At 32.9% G+C, this 16,258-nt stretch overlaps 1 protein-coding gene and 1 pseudogene across 2 annotated transcripts in view; one reads left to right on the top strand and one right to left on the bottom strand.

The window, feature by feature from the left end:
* Positions 1 to 15,141, top strand: part of SKIL (SKI like proto-oncogene) — a 28,196-nt gene extending 13,055 nt beyond the window's left edge. For both annotated transcript variants that reach the window (XM_076003907.1, XM_076003902.1), the window contains exons 3-7: positions 3,730 to 3,823; positions 5,493 to 5,725; positions 9,303 to 9,544; positions 9,829 to 10,053; positions 10,707 to 15,141. In XM_076003907.1, coding sequence (XP_075860022.1) covers positions 3,730 to 3,823; positions 5,493 to 5,725; positions 9,303 to 9,544; positions 9,829 to 10,053; positions 10,707 to 10,865 — 953 coding nt within the window. In that variant the 3' untranslated portion in view covers positions 10,866 to 15,141. The remainder of the gene's footprint in view (positions 1 to 3,729; positions 3,824 to 5,492; positions 5,726 to 9,302; positions 9,545 to 9,828; positions 10,054 to 10,706) is intronic.
* LOC142871453 (large ribosomal subunit protein eL8 pseudogene) lies at positions 2,290 to 3,094 on the bottom strand (annotated as a pseudogene).
* Positions 15,142 to 16,258: the final 1,117 nt, after the last annotated feature.

The following is a 16,258-nucleotide window of genomic DNA, read 5'->3' as shown; positions in this document are numbered from 1 at the left end:
GAACTTGATCAAAATTGAGTCAGATTTCAAGCCAAGGTGTTTGAAGAAGTTTATAATTGCTTGATATTCTGAAGATTTGAGATTCCAGTATCCATACTAGGAAAAACTTACATATGTAAATCAATTTTGGTAATTTTAATTAAAAAATATGGAAACAATTGATTTCTTGGGCACTATACCTAGAATTGTTTCAGATATAAGACTTCCTTAAAGAGAAGCTTTCTTTATTTCCCAAATAATAAGTTTAACAGATGACATTTAAAAAAGAAATTTTCATTTAATTCAAGCTGATCTTAGATTTTGTTTATTTGTTAGAGTGAACGTAACACCTCTTTGGTCAGACAGGGTTGAGATGCAAAATATTCTGTCCATTAAGCTTTTTAAGCACTATGTATTTTTAAAAACTAATGTTTTTCACAGATTCTAAAATGTCTTAAATAGTTTTGACTCTAAGTGGATAAAGAATGTAATTTAACTTACGTCATGTTGATTCAAGACTTCTTAAATATCAATTACTATACTTAGTTTAGTTGGGGATAGGGGACAATTGAGATATATTAAATTATTTTTCCTGGCCTATGCAAAGTCCTCAGATTGTCTTGCTTTTTGAAGCAGTTTTTGTGTTTGCGTCTTGTAATTTTCTTCTCTTCTTAGGCTGTCAGCTGTCACCTAGCATCTATCATTTAGTATTTTCATTGCCAAAAGTCAGCTCCCTTTCTAATTTACTCTTAGAACTAAGCTGTATGTTGAGAAACTATGTGAACAAGTGATTGGTTTATAAATAAGCAATTGAATTTGTCCAGATTCTTTATTAGATCAGAATTCTAAGGTTTATTTGAATCTTTAAAATATTTGATCATGCTTGTGAGATTTTTAAAAGACAATTCTATTCTTATGTATAGTTTACAAGGCCTCACTGAATACTCAACTTATAAATCTGTTTAAAATATTAGTTTAAAATTCTTTAAAATTATTCTTTAATAATTGAAAAATTTTGAGGTCTTGTTAGTCTTTCAAATTCCTTGCCCAATCTATATTCTTAAAAATATAGATCTCCTACAAGTTACCATATTTTATTTTTGGCCTTTTATATTTGGCCTTAAATTGTCAACTGATTGATTAAGTTGTGTAATGTGTGTTCCAGGAGCTGTTTTCTTTGTTTTCAGCCTGTTTTGGAGGGGCGGGCAGTGGTTGGTTACCTGTTAGGTCTCTCCTAAATTTCTTCACCCTCATTGGTTTTCTCCATTAGCAGAATTTCCTAATCAAACCATGGACAGTTTAGAATTGCTTTTGCTTTAATGACAACTGCGTAACACCAAGATATCTGTTTCCTTTACATTCCTTAGTCTAGTTGGTTGTGAACTGGGTCCCAACCCTGATATTGGGACATCCGGCAAAACAGCTTTCCTAATTTCTTGGTGTTTAGTTGCTGTCCCCTGTGTGAGGTTTTGTTTGTTATTGAGTGAAGATGTCATTCCCCTGCCTGGTTGCAGAAGGGATTGGAGCCTCTCAGAGGCAGGGTTCAGAGGAATATTGAGTTCTCATTTTTGTCTTATCCTTCTTTTAACTCCTTCTTAATCCCATTCTCTCTCACTGTACTGGGTTTGTCAGTTAACCTCCTCTCTTCATTGCTCTCACCCTAACCATGCCACCTTTCAGCTCCTCTCTCCTTCTTCCGCTAGTGGGTCTTGCCCCTCTGTTGAGGTGTTCTTTTTCCGCAAGAGCAGGGTAATTACTGTAATATGAAATATGTGGGGAATGAAGTATAAAGCAAACCAAAATAAGGGAGAAGTTAGTAACCATAGGTCATTTATTCTTTTTTCCTCCCTCAATTACTGAACCTCAGTTATTTTCTAATCTATGAAATGGAGATAATGATACCTACTTAGTAGAGGGTATTTGTTAGAATTAAGAATGATGTACAAAGTTCTTACCAGGTATTAAGTTGCCAGTTACCTGTCTCTTTTTCCTTTATTTTCAGTTATAGTTCCTGCTTGGGCACTAAAAATGCTTTTCGTATTTATCAGGAATTAATAAGTGTTAACAAACAAAGTGGTTTTGAGTTTAGTTTGGCAAAATATTTCTTGCTGTAGAATGCTGTCTAGTTAATATGCTAAAAAATACTGTAGGGCTGGAGTATACTCTAGCTGATTGTAACAGCAAGAGTAAGAAATAGAACTTCCCAATGCTATACATTTGCAGAGTAATATTATTTATTTTTTAAATTTTTGGGATTTTTTTTGAAGGAGAATTTTTATTTTTATGTACAGAAAACTGAACAGTATACATTTAACCCAGTTGAGTGGCAGGTTCTTTGGCCTTTGCTTTTTCCAACTTGACAATTCGAACCACAGATTTTGAACCCAGAACTGTTGCCTCTGCAATGTCAACAGATCTTATCGTATTTGTCATTGTAATTGGTCCTGATATCTTCCACCAGCTTAATCAGACCTCGTTTGTTTTCCAAGTTAACCTGCATGAAAGTGATAGTGGTATAGGTCTTCCTGTGGACTAGACACCCCAGTCTGGCCTTCCCTTTGATAATGCAATAAGGGACTCCTAGCTCTGATACCAGGCATGCAGGAAGACAACCAGCTTGATGGGATCCACTTCATGTGCAGTTACCATCAGCTGAGCTTTCTTGATCTTATCAAGGTGGTGACAGTAATAATTCCTGCTTCAGGACAGATAGTCTCTTAATGGGGACATCCCCTTTGCCAGCAGCTTTCTTCTCACCCTGGACCAGTGATCTCTGCTGCTTCTCTTGCTTTGTCTCTCATCTTTTCTTGTGGGTCAGTTTAAGTGGTTAAATGCTGTTTAGCAGTCCAAGACCTGGGTGAACTTGTTAATCACAGGAGGCACTTTTTAGCTGCTTATAGAGGCAGTCTCTTTGCTGCTGCAATTGGATGTAGCTGGGCCATTTGACGGAGTGAGTGAATTACCTTTTGGGCTGGATATACTGTCCAATGCCAAAGTTCTTAGGCTTTTTCTCAACTAGGAGATTTACTTCCTTCTTGGCCTCCTGCTTCTTCATGACAACCGGGGCCAGGGCCACCTTCTGTCCCTTTGCCTATTTTCCTTTTGGCATCTTGAGTGGCTGGAGGAGAGCTATTATTTAAAGTAGATTCCGTAACTATGAAATTTGATGAGATAATTCCTGGTAATCCATGTTAACATGCATATTAACATGTTATTAACATGCATATTAACATGTGTGGTGGCTCATGTTTATAATCCTATCACTTTGGGAAGCCAAGCTGGGAGTATGTCTTGAGGCCAGGAGTTTGAGATCAGCCTGGGTAAGAGGAAGACCCTGTTCCTACACAAAATTAAAAAATGAACCAGACATGGTGGCATGTGCCTGTAGTACGAGCTACTTGTGAGGTTGAGGTCAGGAGGATTGCTTGAGACTAGGAGTGTGAGTTTGCAGTGAGCTATGATGATGCCACTGCACTCTAGCCCAGGCAACACAGCGAGACCCTGTCTAAAAACAATAACTACTATAAAAACCATGCATTGTGATGTTCTTGTGATGGGACAGTTCATGTGGCTGTCTCTTAAGTTTCAAGTGACTGGACATGGTACTTTAAGGAAAGACTGCCTTATTAGAAAATGACTCATTTAATGTAACTCTTCATCATGTGGCCCAGTTGAGTTGACTTGTAAAATTAACCATCACATTTTCCCCCACAATAAACATTTTCTCTTCCATATTTTTTCTACAGGCAGATGCACCACCAGGAATGGAGTTACAGTCATGGTATCCTGTTATAAAGCAGGAGGGTGACCATGTTTCTCAGACACATTCATTTTTACATCCCAGGTGAGTTGGTATTCATTTGCTTTTCATTCATGAATGCATTCATTCATATTCATTCAACAGCTATATGCCACATACTATTCTAGGACCTGGGGAAATATTTTTTAATTTCAGGCTTTCTTGTTAATTATAGATTATGTTTAAAAATTTAAAGTTGTTTTAAAATAAGTACATTGGGTTTAATATATTTTGCTTATTATTACAGGGAAATTATAGGAGAATTATATTGTTTAGTCATTCTTACTAGAAAAATTCAAAGAAAGAATATAAAGTAAGAGGAATTATAAATTGTATTGAATATTTGAGATAACTTTTATGTGGTATTTCTGTTTTTTCTAAAAAAAATAGGTTGTTTTCTTTTTGTCCTGAAGTAAAAAAAAAAAAAAGAAAGTTCTTTAATTTCTTTACTTTTCTTCAGGAGGTAAGCCAACTTTTCAGGAGTTCACTGTGCAACTTTGATATTGTAAAAAGAAATTCTTTTGAAATTAGAGCTTTCATAATAACCATACTTCTTAAAATCAAGTATTTACATTTTCAATAAAAGTACACCATAGATTATAAGCTTTTTATTTGTTGATCCCTAGATTTTTATCTGCTGCTATAAATCTATGTTCTCCACAAGCATGGTGAGGATTCTCAGTCTTACTAGTTACATTTGCACAGTTACTACCATACCTATTGTGTTTGAAGTATGTCTTTTGGGCACTATTAAACCTGTCAGTTTTCTTAGCAGAAAACTGAGTTTTGGGCCCCAAAATTTATGTGGTTGATAAAGGGAGACAGTATAGATGTCCTGTACAAAGACAGGACATGAGATGTAAGAGGAGATTTTTTGGAGTTTAAGGGATGAAGTGTTACATCAGTTAAATGGTTGCATCTTTTTGCTAAAGGTTACTCAGAATATAGTTACAAATATGTTACAAAATAAGTTACAAAAAACTTAAATATCTGCCTCAAATTTGTTTCATGATCCTCTCAGATAATCTACAGAGCAATTTCATATAAGTTTGTAGCAAAATTGGTAGTTATCTCTTCAATCTTAATTTTGTACAATTTATTATTTCTCTTACCAAATGAATAGAAAGTATTAAAATATTTTAAGAAGATTGCTCAGTGGGGTTTGATACAGGGAGAACTGCCCAGTAGCTGGGCAGCATTCAGAGTGCCTGTTCTCTCTCTGAGCTATGTAAGAAGGGCCCTGAGAGCTCCTCATTGGGCCTATTGTGAGCCGGCCATGGCCATGCAGTGTGTGACTGAAGCTGCCTCACTATAGCAGAGGGCCAGATTCCCCTGCTTTGGAGAGGTATTGGGCAAGAAAGCAGTCCTCTAAAGTAGCTACAGTTTGTATTCTGTGTGGAATAAACGGTGCCTACTTAGGGCTGTCTAACAGCTTTATAAAATGCTTCATGCTTTTAGTCCTCAGGTGGCTTTGAGGGAAGGGAAAGAGATTATGATTTTCTTTCCAGTGAATATCTTTTTAGTGCTTAGAAATTATTTGCAAAGCAACAAAAATCCCTCATAATTTCATACTTAATACCTAAAGTGCTGATTTTTTCCAATAATTTTTTTCTGTGACCCTTATTTTCTGAGTTGTAATATTGTCTGGTTGGTTAAAAAAATTGAGTTTAATGATGTAAATGTAATATATGCCTTATTTTGCCTGTGTTTTCAGTTACTACTTATACATGTGTGATAAAGTGGTTGCCCCCAATGTGTCACTCACTTCTGCTGGATCCCAGTCTAAAGAGATCACAAAGACAGAAGCAAGTAAGTCCATATCAAGACAGTCGGAGAAGCCTCACGGTAGTAGTAAACACCACAAAACAGTGTCTTATCCAGATGTCTCCCTTGAGGAACAGGAGAAAATGGATTTAAAAACAAGTAGAGAATTATGTAGCCGTTTAGGTAAGTATTCAGAAATTATCATTTTAAAATTAAATATGTAATAAACACATTTAGTCCGCATTTTCAAAGAAGATTTCTGTCTAAGCTAATTTTCCAGATAATTGAAGCTTTTACCTTAAAAAATGCTACCTTTCACATTTCTTTGAACCTCAATTGCTGTACTTTTCTGACATGGTGACAGCTATAGAGGCTAATGAGATAGGTCTATAGAGGCTACCTGGCTTCACACTGCAAATAATTTTTGTTTGATTTTATTTTATTTTTTTGTCTTTTCCTACCTTTTCTTTGCTGTCAAATTTCTTCAGGTAGTCTTTATTTTTCTTTTTAATTTGCTGTGAACTGAGAAACCATTTAACTAATAAACTAAGAAATATATGTAAGTTAGGTATAGAACTCAGGGAAACTTAGTCATGCAATAAAACAAGGATTAAAAGCTCTGGGAGCCATTCATATAGCATAAATGTAAAATACTGGCTGGTCATCTGAAAAAAAAAGTGTCACTTTTCTGCCCACTTACCATGCTTTTTAAAATACTGTGGATCAAATAAGACATGTCTGCTTAAATGCTGCCTATGTTATCCTCTGCATGTCAGCACAGCTTTGCCTAGTGCTTAGGCAGTGTGACAGTTATTTTAACTGCCTTGGAACAGTTGGAGAATCCTCTAGTTATTTAACCTTTTATAGAGAATTGAGACTCTTGAGGGTTTTCTATAATTTTGAGATGTTTTGTTTTTTGTTATGTTTTGTTTTCAGAGACAGGGTCTCCCTGTGTCACCCAGGCTGGAGTGCAATGGTGTGATCACAGCTCACTGCAGCCTCCAACTCCTGGGCTCAAGTGATCCTCCTGCGTCAGCCTCCCAAGTAGCTGGGACTACAGGTGTATGCCACCAAGCCCAGCTGGTATTTTAATTTTTTTGTAGTGACAGGTTTTCACTGTGTTGCCCAGTTTGGTGTGGAATTCTTAGTCTCAAGCAGACTTCCTGCCTCAGCTTCCCCAGAGTGTTGGGATTACAGGCGTGAGTCACCTAATTAGGGCGCCTGGTTCTAATTTTGAGATTTTTAAAACTCAGTTTTCTTTGGATTTAAATATGGTAAACAAAAATTAGTAATGTACTATTATGCCATATTTGTATTGTGTTTTATTTCCCAAATTAATTAATTTTAGTGACTTTTTTAGTTTATCATACTTCTTTTTTTAAGAAGTTTTAATCTAATTTTATTTTTTTGACAAATGATAATTATACATATTCATAGAGTACATAGTAATATTTTAATATACATAATGTTTATTATGTATGATCAGGTCAGAGTAATTAGTATAATATATCCATCATCTCAAACATTTTCATTTCTTTGTGTTGAGAATATTCAGTGTCCTCCTTATAGCACTTTGAAATTATGTATTATTAATTATAGTCATCCTACAGTATAAAACACTAGAACTTATTCTTCCTTTTTAGCTATAATTTTGTATCCTTTAACAAGTCCCTTCCTATCTCCTCCTTTCCCCCACCCTGCCCTATCTCTGGTATCCTCTGCTCTACTTTTTACTTATATGAAATCAACTTTTTTTAGCTTCCACATATGAGTGTGAACATGTGGTGTTTAGCTTTCTGTCTCTGGCTTATTTCACTTAACATAATGTCTTCTGGTTTCATCCATGTTGGCGTGAATGACTCTAGTGACTTTTAAAAAATTGTTGATATAATTTACAGACCATAAAATGTACCATTTTAAAGTATACAGTTCAGTGGTTTTTAGTATATTCACAAAGTTGTGCGACCATAACACTAATTTAATTTTAGAACAATTTCATCACTCCAAAAAGTAACCCTGTAATCCATTAGCAGTTACCCCCCATATTCCTTTTCCTATAGCCTCTGACAGCCACTAATCTTTTTTCTATCTCTATGGATTTGCCTATTCTGGACATTTGCTATAAGAGGAATCATACATTATGTGGCTTTTCGTGTGTGGCTTCTTTTCACTAAGCATAATGTTTTCACAGTCCATGTTGCTGCATGTATCAGTACTTCTTTTTATGGCTTAGTAATATTCCTATGTGAATATAACACATTTTGTTTTTTCATCAGTTGGTGAATATTACCTTGTATCCACTTTTTGGCTATTATGAATAATGTTGCTGTGAATACTGTGTATAAGTTTTAGTGTGGACGTAGGAGCCTGTATGATTTTACATTCCCACTAGCAGCTTATAAAGGTTTCAATTTCTGCACATCTTTGACAACACTTGTTATTGTCTATCTTTTGAATATAGCCATCCTAGTTCTTGTAAAGTGGTGTCTCTTTGTGGTTTTGATTTGCAATTCCCTATTGAATAATGATGTTGAGTATTTTTTCATATTCTTCTTGGAGATTGCTTATCTTTGGAGAAATTTCTTTCAGATACTTTGCTTTTTTTTTTTTTTTCTTTTGGGACAGAGTCTCACCGTGTTAACCCAGGCTAGAGTGCAGTGACATGATCACAGCTCAGTGTAGCCTCAAACTCCTAGGCTCAAGCTGTCCTCCTGCCTCAGCCTCCTGAGTAGCTGGGCATATAGGCACACGCCACCAAGGCTGGCTACCTTTGCCTATTTTTAAATTGGGTAATTTGTCTTTTTACTGTTGAACTGTTAAGAGTTCTTTATATATTCTGGATACTAAATCCTTATCATATATGATTTGCCATTCTGTCAGTTTTCTTTTCATATTGTTAGTGTTTCTTGGAAAACAAAAGTTTTAAATTTTTATGTAGTCCAATTTATCTATCTTTCCTTTGGTTGCTTATTTTAGGTGTCATATCTAAGAAACCATTGCCTAATCCAAGGTCAGAAAGATTTACATTTAAGGGTTTTAGTTCTTACATTTAGGTCTTTGATCCATTTTGAGTTAATTTTTATATGTGGTGAGGTCCAATCTTAGTCTTTTGTATATAGGTACAATTGTCCATTTGTTGAAAAGACTTATTTTCTGATTGAATTGCTTTGTCACCTATGTTTAAAAAAACAGTTGCTTATAAAAGTATGGACTTATTTATTTCTGGACTCTGAATTTTGTTGTTACTGATCTATAGTGTCTGTCTGATCTATAGTACTGTCCTCTAGTACCACACAGTCTTGATTTCTGTAGCTTTGTAGTAAGCTTTGAAATTGGGAATTGAGTCCTCCAACTTTGTTATTCTTTTTCGAGATCGTTTTGGCTATTTTATATTCTTTACATTTTCATATAAATTTTAGAATCAGCTTTGTCAGTTTCTGCAAAAAACCACTTGGGATTTTGATAGGGATTGGCACTGAATAAGTAGATCAATTTGGGGAGTTTTTATTATCTTCATAATATTAAATCTACTAGTCCATGAACTTAGGGTGTCTTTCTATGTATTCAGATCTTTAATTTCTTTTAATAGTGTTTTGCAGTTGTCATTATACATGTTTTGCACTACTTTTGTTAAATTTATCTCTAAGTATTTAATTTGTAAGTGGAATTATTTTCTTAATTTCATTTATGAATTGTTCTAGTGACTTTTTAACAGGGTGGTATTCATACTTTATTACTTGATTATTTTTTCCTCTTAAAGATTCATCAATCTCAAATAATTCTGCAAGTAAAAAAAAGTCTGAGTCTACTGCTTGCAACTTAGTCAGAGACCCAGTCAAAGTGGGACTTGCCCATGATGCTGCAGCTTCATCTCCACTTCTTGTCAAAGATGTCATTTGTGAGGATGATAAGGGAAAAATCATGGAAGAAGTAATGAGAACTTATGTCAAACAACAAGAAAAACTGAACTCAATTTTGCAAAAGAAGCAACAACTTCAAATGGTAAAATCATTATCTGAATGATAATCTATTATTTAAAGATATTTTTGCATATTCTTAGTAAGAAAAGTCAAGATGAGATGCTATAAATGTCCTTAAGATTATTCAGACTTTTACACTGATAAGCAATTTTAAATATTTAGAGAAAATAGTTTTTCAAGATAAATATTTCCCTATAGATCTGATATGATAGTTGAATTTTAGATATTTTCTGTTCTATTTTTTCCTGAATTGAGATTTCTAACATGATGGAAATAAAATAAAAATTGTATTGTGATTCTTTATAGGAAGTGGAAATGTTAAGTAGTTCAAAAGCAGTGAAGGAACTTACTGAAGAACAACAGAATTTACAGAAAGAGCTTGAATCTTTACAGAATGAACATGCTCAAAGAATGGAAGAATTTTATGTTGAACAGAAAGACTTAGAGAAAAAGTTGGAGCAAGTAATGAAGCAAAAATGTACCTGTGACTCAAATTTAGAAAAAGACAAAGAGGCTGAATATGCAGCACAGGTAAGAATTACTCAAGTGGTGCCCTTTCAACTGGAAATGGAAGCTGTTACTTCTCTAAAGGAATTATTTTTTGTCAAACTCATTGTACTAGGCTAGATTTCAAAATAGATAATTCTTTTAAACACAACTTTATGTTTCTTTGTCCAAGATGATTTTTTGATCTTTATTGCTTTATTAGTTAAAACTTTTATTGGAATTCTATAATTTAGTTACCTAAATTGCTAATCTCTAGCTCTGAATATCAAATCTGATATTATTTTAATGTAATATATGGGCTTTCAGATCTACAATTTAAGAAATGTGAACTGTTGCTTATTATGTTCAGAAGTGCTGGAGCAAAAATAAATGAGCAACTCCCTTTGTTATTAATAGCTTACAATTTAAGGAACATAAATAACTAACATTAGCAGAATATATAGGGCATAATGAAAGTGCTATGTATTATAGGTGTTCATTCCTCTTGATCCTCTGCTTTTCCCTCAATTTAATGTCCTGTCAAGTGTCAAATTAATAATATTAGATATTCAGGGGATTTAGTATATGTGAAATAGTTCATTTTGTAAAGATTAATTTGAAAGTAAGTTTTTGCCATGATAGGAAGATTAAATGAAGAAATGAAACTGAAAACTGACAAAGCCTTTTAAATTACACAGTTGGCAGAACTGAGACAGAGATTGGACCATGCTGAGGCTGATAGGCAAGAACTCCAAGATGAACTCAGACAGGAACGGGAAGCAAGACAGAAGTTAGAGATGATGATAAAGGAGCTAAAGCTGCAAATTTTGAAATCATCAAAGACTGCTAAAGAATAGAAACTGTTAAAGAGACTCATCTGTGTATTATTTACAGGTTTTTGTTTGTTTGTTTGTTGCTTGCTTTGGTAATTGATTTCTGAACAACTTATCTGCATGAAGATAACTAGGCATTCTATCCATTTGTAGATTAGAGAAAGTGAAGAGATTATATATTAGTACATAAATTTTTACATTTTCCAAATGAATGAAAATGTTTGTTTCTTTGTATTTTTTTTTTTAATCAGCTTAGTAACAATACTATATGGTTTCAACTAGTAGATAATCTGCCTATATTTCTAATGCAAACTTAACAATTGTGTACTTTTTAAAAGCTGCAGTATGTGATGGAAAATAGCTGTGGTCAATTTTGTTACCCATATTTCAGACTCAATTTTAGATACAACGTTTGCTTCATATTTCAAATATATAATATAGAGCTACTCAAGGAGTTGAATCTCCATTTTTCTCATTAATACGACTCCTTTGTAAGTTGATATAGTATACTCATTATTATATGCAAAATTTACTTTTACTGTTCAGATTGTGGAATGAATTTCCACCAGTTCTCTTTTTGATGTCTTCTAAGAGGAATTTCATTGAGGTTATAGCACACCCCATGGGCACAGTGGGGAAGGATAACATGCATTGTTAGGCATTGCTGCTAAACACAAGAAGCAGCTGTAATTTGTTTTTCAGTTTAAATGTGGTTATATTTAGAAGTTTTTTTTATACAGCAATTTCAGAAAAATAAAATGTAATAATTTCTAAACTTTTGTTTATGTTGTTAATAGTGGTGTGAAAATATTAATGTTCTTGAGAAAAACTGATAGCATTGATGCACATCAGTTTCTATACAATCTGTAATCCTCCTGTACAGTTTTTATATGTAGTTGTGGGTCTTACTGAAATTTATATAATAGATTTGTTTTCCTTTAAGTTGTAAAATATTAAACACTTTGAAGTTTATTTTGGATTTTTGTATGTTTAAATGTTAAGTCTTACCAAAATTTGCACGAATGGACCATTTTCAATTGCTACTTAATATCAAAATCAGGAATTTACAGTCAACTGTTAGTGTGCGATAGGTGAATATAGAACAGTTTAGTTATCTGGTACTAAAAGCTTTTTAGATAATTTTTAAAAGACAAAGGAATTCCATAGTTTGGGGAGGGGCAACATCTTCTGCACTTTGTTTTTTGCACAGAAAATTCTGTCATTTTCTAATGGCAAATTTCATATTAGTTAATTCTTGGCATAAAAGATAATAGGTAAAATTCTTAGTATGCATTTTTAAAGGACATTTCCTAAAACTATTAATACCATTAATTGATATTATTGCCCCATGAATTTTTGTTTTTCATGTTCTTTAATTAATATAAGGTACTATATGAAATTATTTAGAGAGCTAAATTTATTTTTAAAATAAATTAGCTAGGGTTAAGGTTATATACTATTTCCAGCTTAAAAGGTCAATACTATAATGGTGTAGAACTTTAAAAAATCACTAGGTTATCATTTAGTTATTTTCATATTTTACCCGATGGCACTCACATATCCAAAAAATTTTTGTACTTCACCAAATGTAATTTCTTTACTAAATTGCGTATGATCTAAATGTATATTTTTTATTTTCCATTGAAAAGTTAAAAGTTCCATTTAACTTTTCAATATAGTTAAATTTTATTATATTAACTTGGTGATTTAATTTGTTGATTCTTGGAATCTTCTTGAGGAGGAACAAATATTAAAATGACATGCAGAAAGAAATATTTAAAAATTGACTTACCCCCCCAATGTCATTTATTTAGATCTAGAGAAAGAAAATTCACAGACTAGTTTTAGTTGTGAATTAGTGTGTCACAGCTTAGCTATTTGGGAGACAAACCCAAGCACCTATAATTTCATTTATTTTTCTAATTCACTCAGAACCTTTCAGTTTATATTACTTAGTTAAGTGATGAGCTTAAGTTTCAACCCCAAACTTATAAGTTGCTTAATCTTTGGAATATGTTACTTTAAAATTCTATGTGGTGCTTAAACACCATTAAATTATTATAAAATCATAATTCAGAATTGAGTGAAGAAATATTTTTTGTAGTCCTTACATAGTGAAAATTTGCCACATTGTACAGTCTTCGTTTTCCAGAAGATACTTTGATGTGCCATAGGTTTCTGTCTAACTTCTTTGAGCATAGTATTTTTTAGTCAGTTGTAAATACTATACCTATTATTGTTAAAAGTAACTTTAAACTGCACCACATAGCTTGAAAACAATATAGAGATTTTGTAATATCTTAAAAGTGGCCTCTACTAAAATATCCACGTAACACTTAATTCTTCTGTTCGTTGCATGCTCATTTGGTATGTTGGTTGCTAGCTTAAAGTTTGATTTGGTGTTAGTTTTTGCGTGCCAAATTCACTAGGCAAGAAGATTTTCCCTCGGACTTCATAATATGGTACTTTTAAGGGAAAATATAAAAATGTTTACTCTCAAAAGCTGCATAAAGGAACAGCCTATAAAAAGTTTTGCTAGAGCATCTTTAGAAGGAAGAAGGATAGAGAGTATTAGCTAGCTTGGGTGACGGATGGTAATTGTTTCTATAGTCTAAATTTTATGAAAAAAATGAATTAAAGTTATAAAGTTAGTAAGTGTAAAACCTCCTGCTGTCATTAAGGAAGCTCTTAAACTACCCTAAAATTTTCAAATGCTACTTGTAACACAATGAAAATATTTGACCAACAATTTAATTTTGGCTTATACTTTAGTTTTTGTAAAGCATATACTTGGGCTTGAATTTTTGTGTTCATGGGAGTTAGGGTGTTTTATGCTTCTTGAACTAATTTTATAACATATTTAATATATTACCAGTTAAAATATAAAGTCATCTGTACATGTTGAATTATAAAGCAGTTACTGAAGTAGGTGAAATAGATCGAGTGCTATGATATTTGCAGGTTTTCCATATCTTTTAGAAGTCATGACAAAGCAACCAGTTTATTTGCACATTTGTAGCTTCTGTTTGAAAGAAAGTAAAATGATAAGAAAACTCTAGTAGTGTAAAATATGTCAAAGTATTTCCCTAGAATTAATTTCAAAGGTGGTGCTGATGGATTTTGATCAGCTTCTAGAAATTTCTTCTCAATGCTAAGACTTATGTTTTGATTACTTAGGGAAGAATTGTAATTTTCATTTGCCCTTTATGCATTTAATAAGACATCACAAATTAGTATAATGAAAAATTGTGCTCATACTGTACATCTATTTCTGTGCTTGGAACTACTTGTTAATAGTTTTTATTGAAGCTGTCAGCAATAAGGGACATATAACTGCTGTATTATACATTGTGGAATTGAATAATTTAAACAGAGCTTAAAATTTTTTCTAGTCTAGGATACTTAAGCATTTCCATTATTGGAAGAAAAGCATATGGGTATTTTATATTGCATCTTGTTTAAAAGGACAGGCTTTTTTTTTTTGATAAAATCTTTTCATTTAAATGGTTTCTAAATATATAATGTTATTTGGAGCTTATTTAGTAATAGAATTAAATATCTTATGTAGTACTGCAGTTTTTGAATTAGAAAGTGATATAAAAACAAATTGAAAAATTAAGCCCAGAAAACAAGTGGATTAAATTAGTTTAATATAAAAGAAGTTTATAAGATTTTTTTCTTCAATATAGATACCTCACTTGAAAATAAAGAAAGCACAGCATACTTAACATAGTTCTAGTAAAAATGTCCTACTAAAACATTTGCTAAATGTAGGACATCTTTTGGAGAATTAGAGTTTGTGAGAAATAAAACATACTTGCTTTTGACCATCCTGTTAGAAGTATTTGTTTATCCTGATAATTTTAGGCCAACATAGTAGTCCTTAAATTATTTCTGAATTTCTAATCTGTGAAGCCAGTAAATGAAATATCTATTCTGCAACTGTTAAAACAAATTGTTGACTACATTGACCATAATACAGTTTAAAGTTTTGCCAATGATGTATAGTTTTATGGTTAAAATTGCTGTGGTTGGTTGCATTACATGACACACAAAACTGTCCTCTACCTCACGTGAAATAAATATTTTATATGGTTTTACTAAAAAATAAGACTCATCTATCTGGTCACTTAGTTTACAAATTTTGAATTATATTTATTGAAACATGACATACTGTGCTCTTAGCTTATACCTCAATTGTATTTTGTGCTGTTTTCCATTTTCATGCCATGTAAATAACTTGTATAGATTGATAGATTGTGGATCAAATTCCAAATAAAAACTTTTAATGCCAATGAAATTTGATTGAAATTCATCTCAATATCTCATGTGAGCAAACTTTCTTGTCCTCTAAGATTAGCATTTTCACCTTTTGTTCATTTGAAGTCTATTATTTATTACACACTAACTGATTAACTTGAAAAACCTATTTTATTATAAAATATGAAATTTTATGCAGTATTTCCAATGAAAATACCAGCATTTGTGATTATTCTCTTTCATAATACATGGACTTTTGCTTCCTGGTATAAATTACCTATTACTGTGTAACAAATTACTCCAAAATTTAGCATCTAAAAACAAAAATATTATCTCAGAGTATCTGGGGGTCAGAAATCCAGGAGCAGGTTAGCTTGCTATTTTGGCTCAGGTGCTCTTACAAAGTTGCAGTCCAGATGTTGTTACCCTGGGCTGAAGTTATCTGAGAGCTTGGGCTGAGCTGGAGGATCTGCTTCCTGTTGACCGGCATAGTTCCTCACTATGTGGACCTATCCCTGCAGCTGTTCACAACATTGTGGCTGGCTTACCCCAAATAAGTGATCCAAAAGAAAACGCAATGCTGCAATTTCTTTATAACCTAAATTCTAAGTTGCTCACTGTCAACTTTTGCTTTGTCTTGTCACAGGAGGGGATTACATGAGGGCATGAATACCAGGAGACAGGGATCACTGGGGGCCATCTTAGAGCCTGGCTATGATACCCTCCAAATTTTAATTAAAAAAATTTTTTTGTGGTCAGATGTATATAACAAAATTTACCATTTTAACCATTTTGTACAATTCAGTGACATCTGAGTACATTCACAGTGTTGTGCAAACTATCTGGAAAAGTTATTTCCAGAACTTTTTCATCATCTCAAACTGAAACTGTACCTATTAAATAGTAACTCCCTATTCCCTTCTTAGCAGCACCCTGATAACCTTTCTTCTACTTTCTATGAATTTGCCTATTCTAGGTACCTAAAGGAATCAAAATATTTGTCCTTTGTGTCTGGCTTATTTCATTTAGCATGGTGCTTTCAGTGTACATCCATGTTGTTGCATGTATCAGAATTGCATTCCTTTTTATGGCTAAATCATACTCTATTGGATGATTGTTGGATCGTATGGTAATCCTATATTTAGCTTTTTGAGGAA

This window comes from Microcebus murinus, chromosome 1 (assembly GCF_040939455.1).
Source record: "Microcebus murinus isolate Inina chromosome 1, M.murinus_Inina_mat1.0, whole genome shotgun sequence".
NCBI classification, from domain to species: Eukaryota; Metazoa; Chordata; class Mammalia; order Primates; family Cheirogaleidae; genus Microcebus; species Microcebus murinus.
The sequence above is the reverse complement of the archived record's forward strand: the minus strand, read 5'-3'. Positions and strand labels throughout refer to the sequence as shown.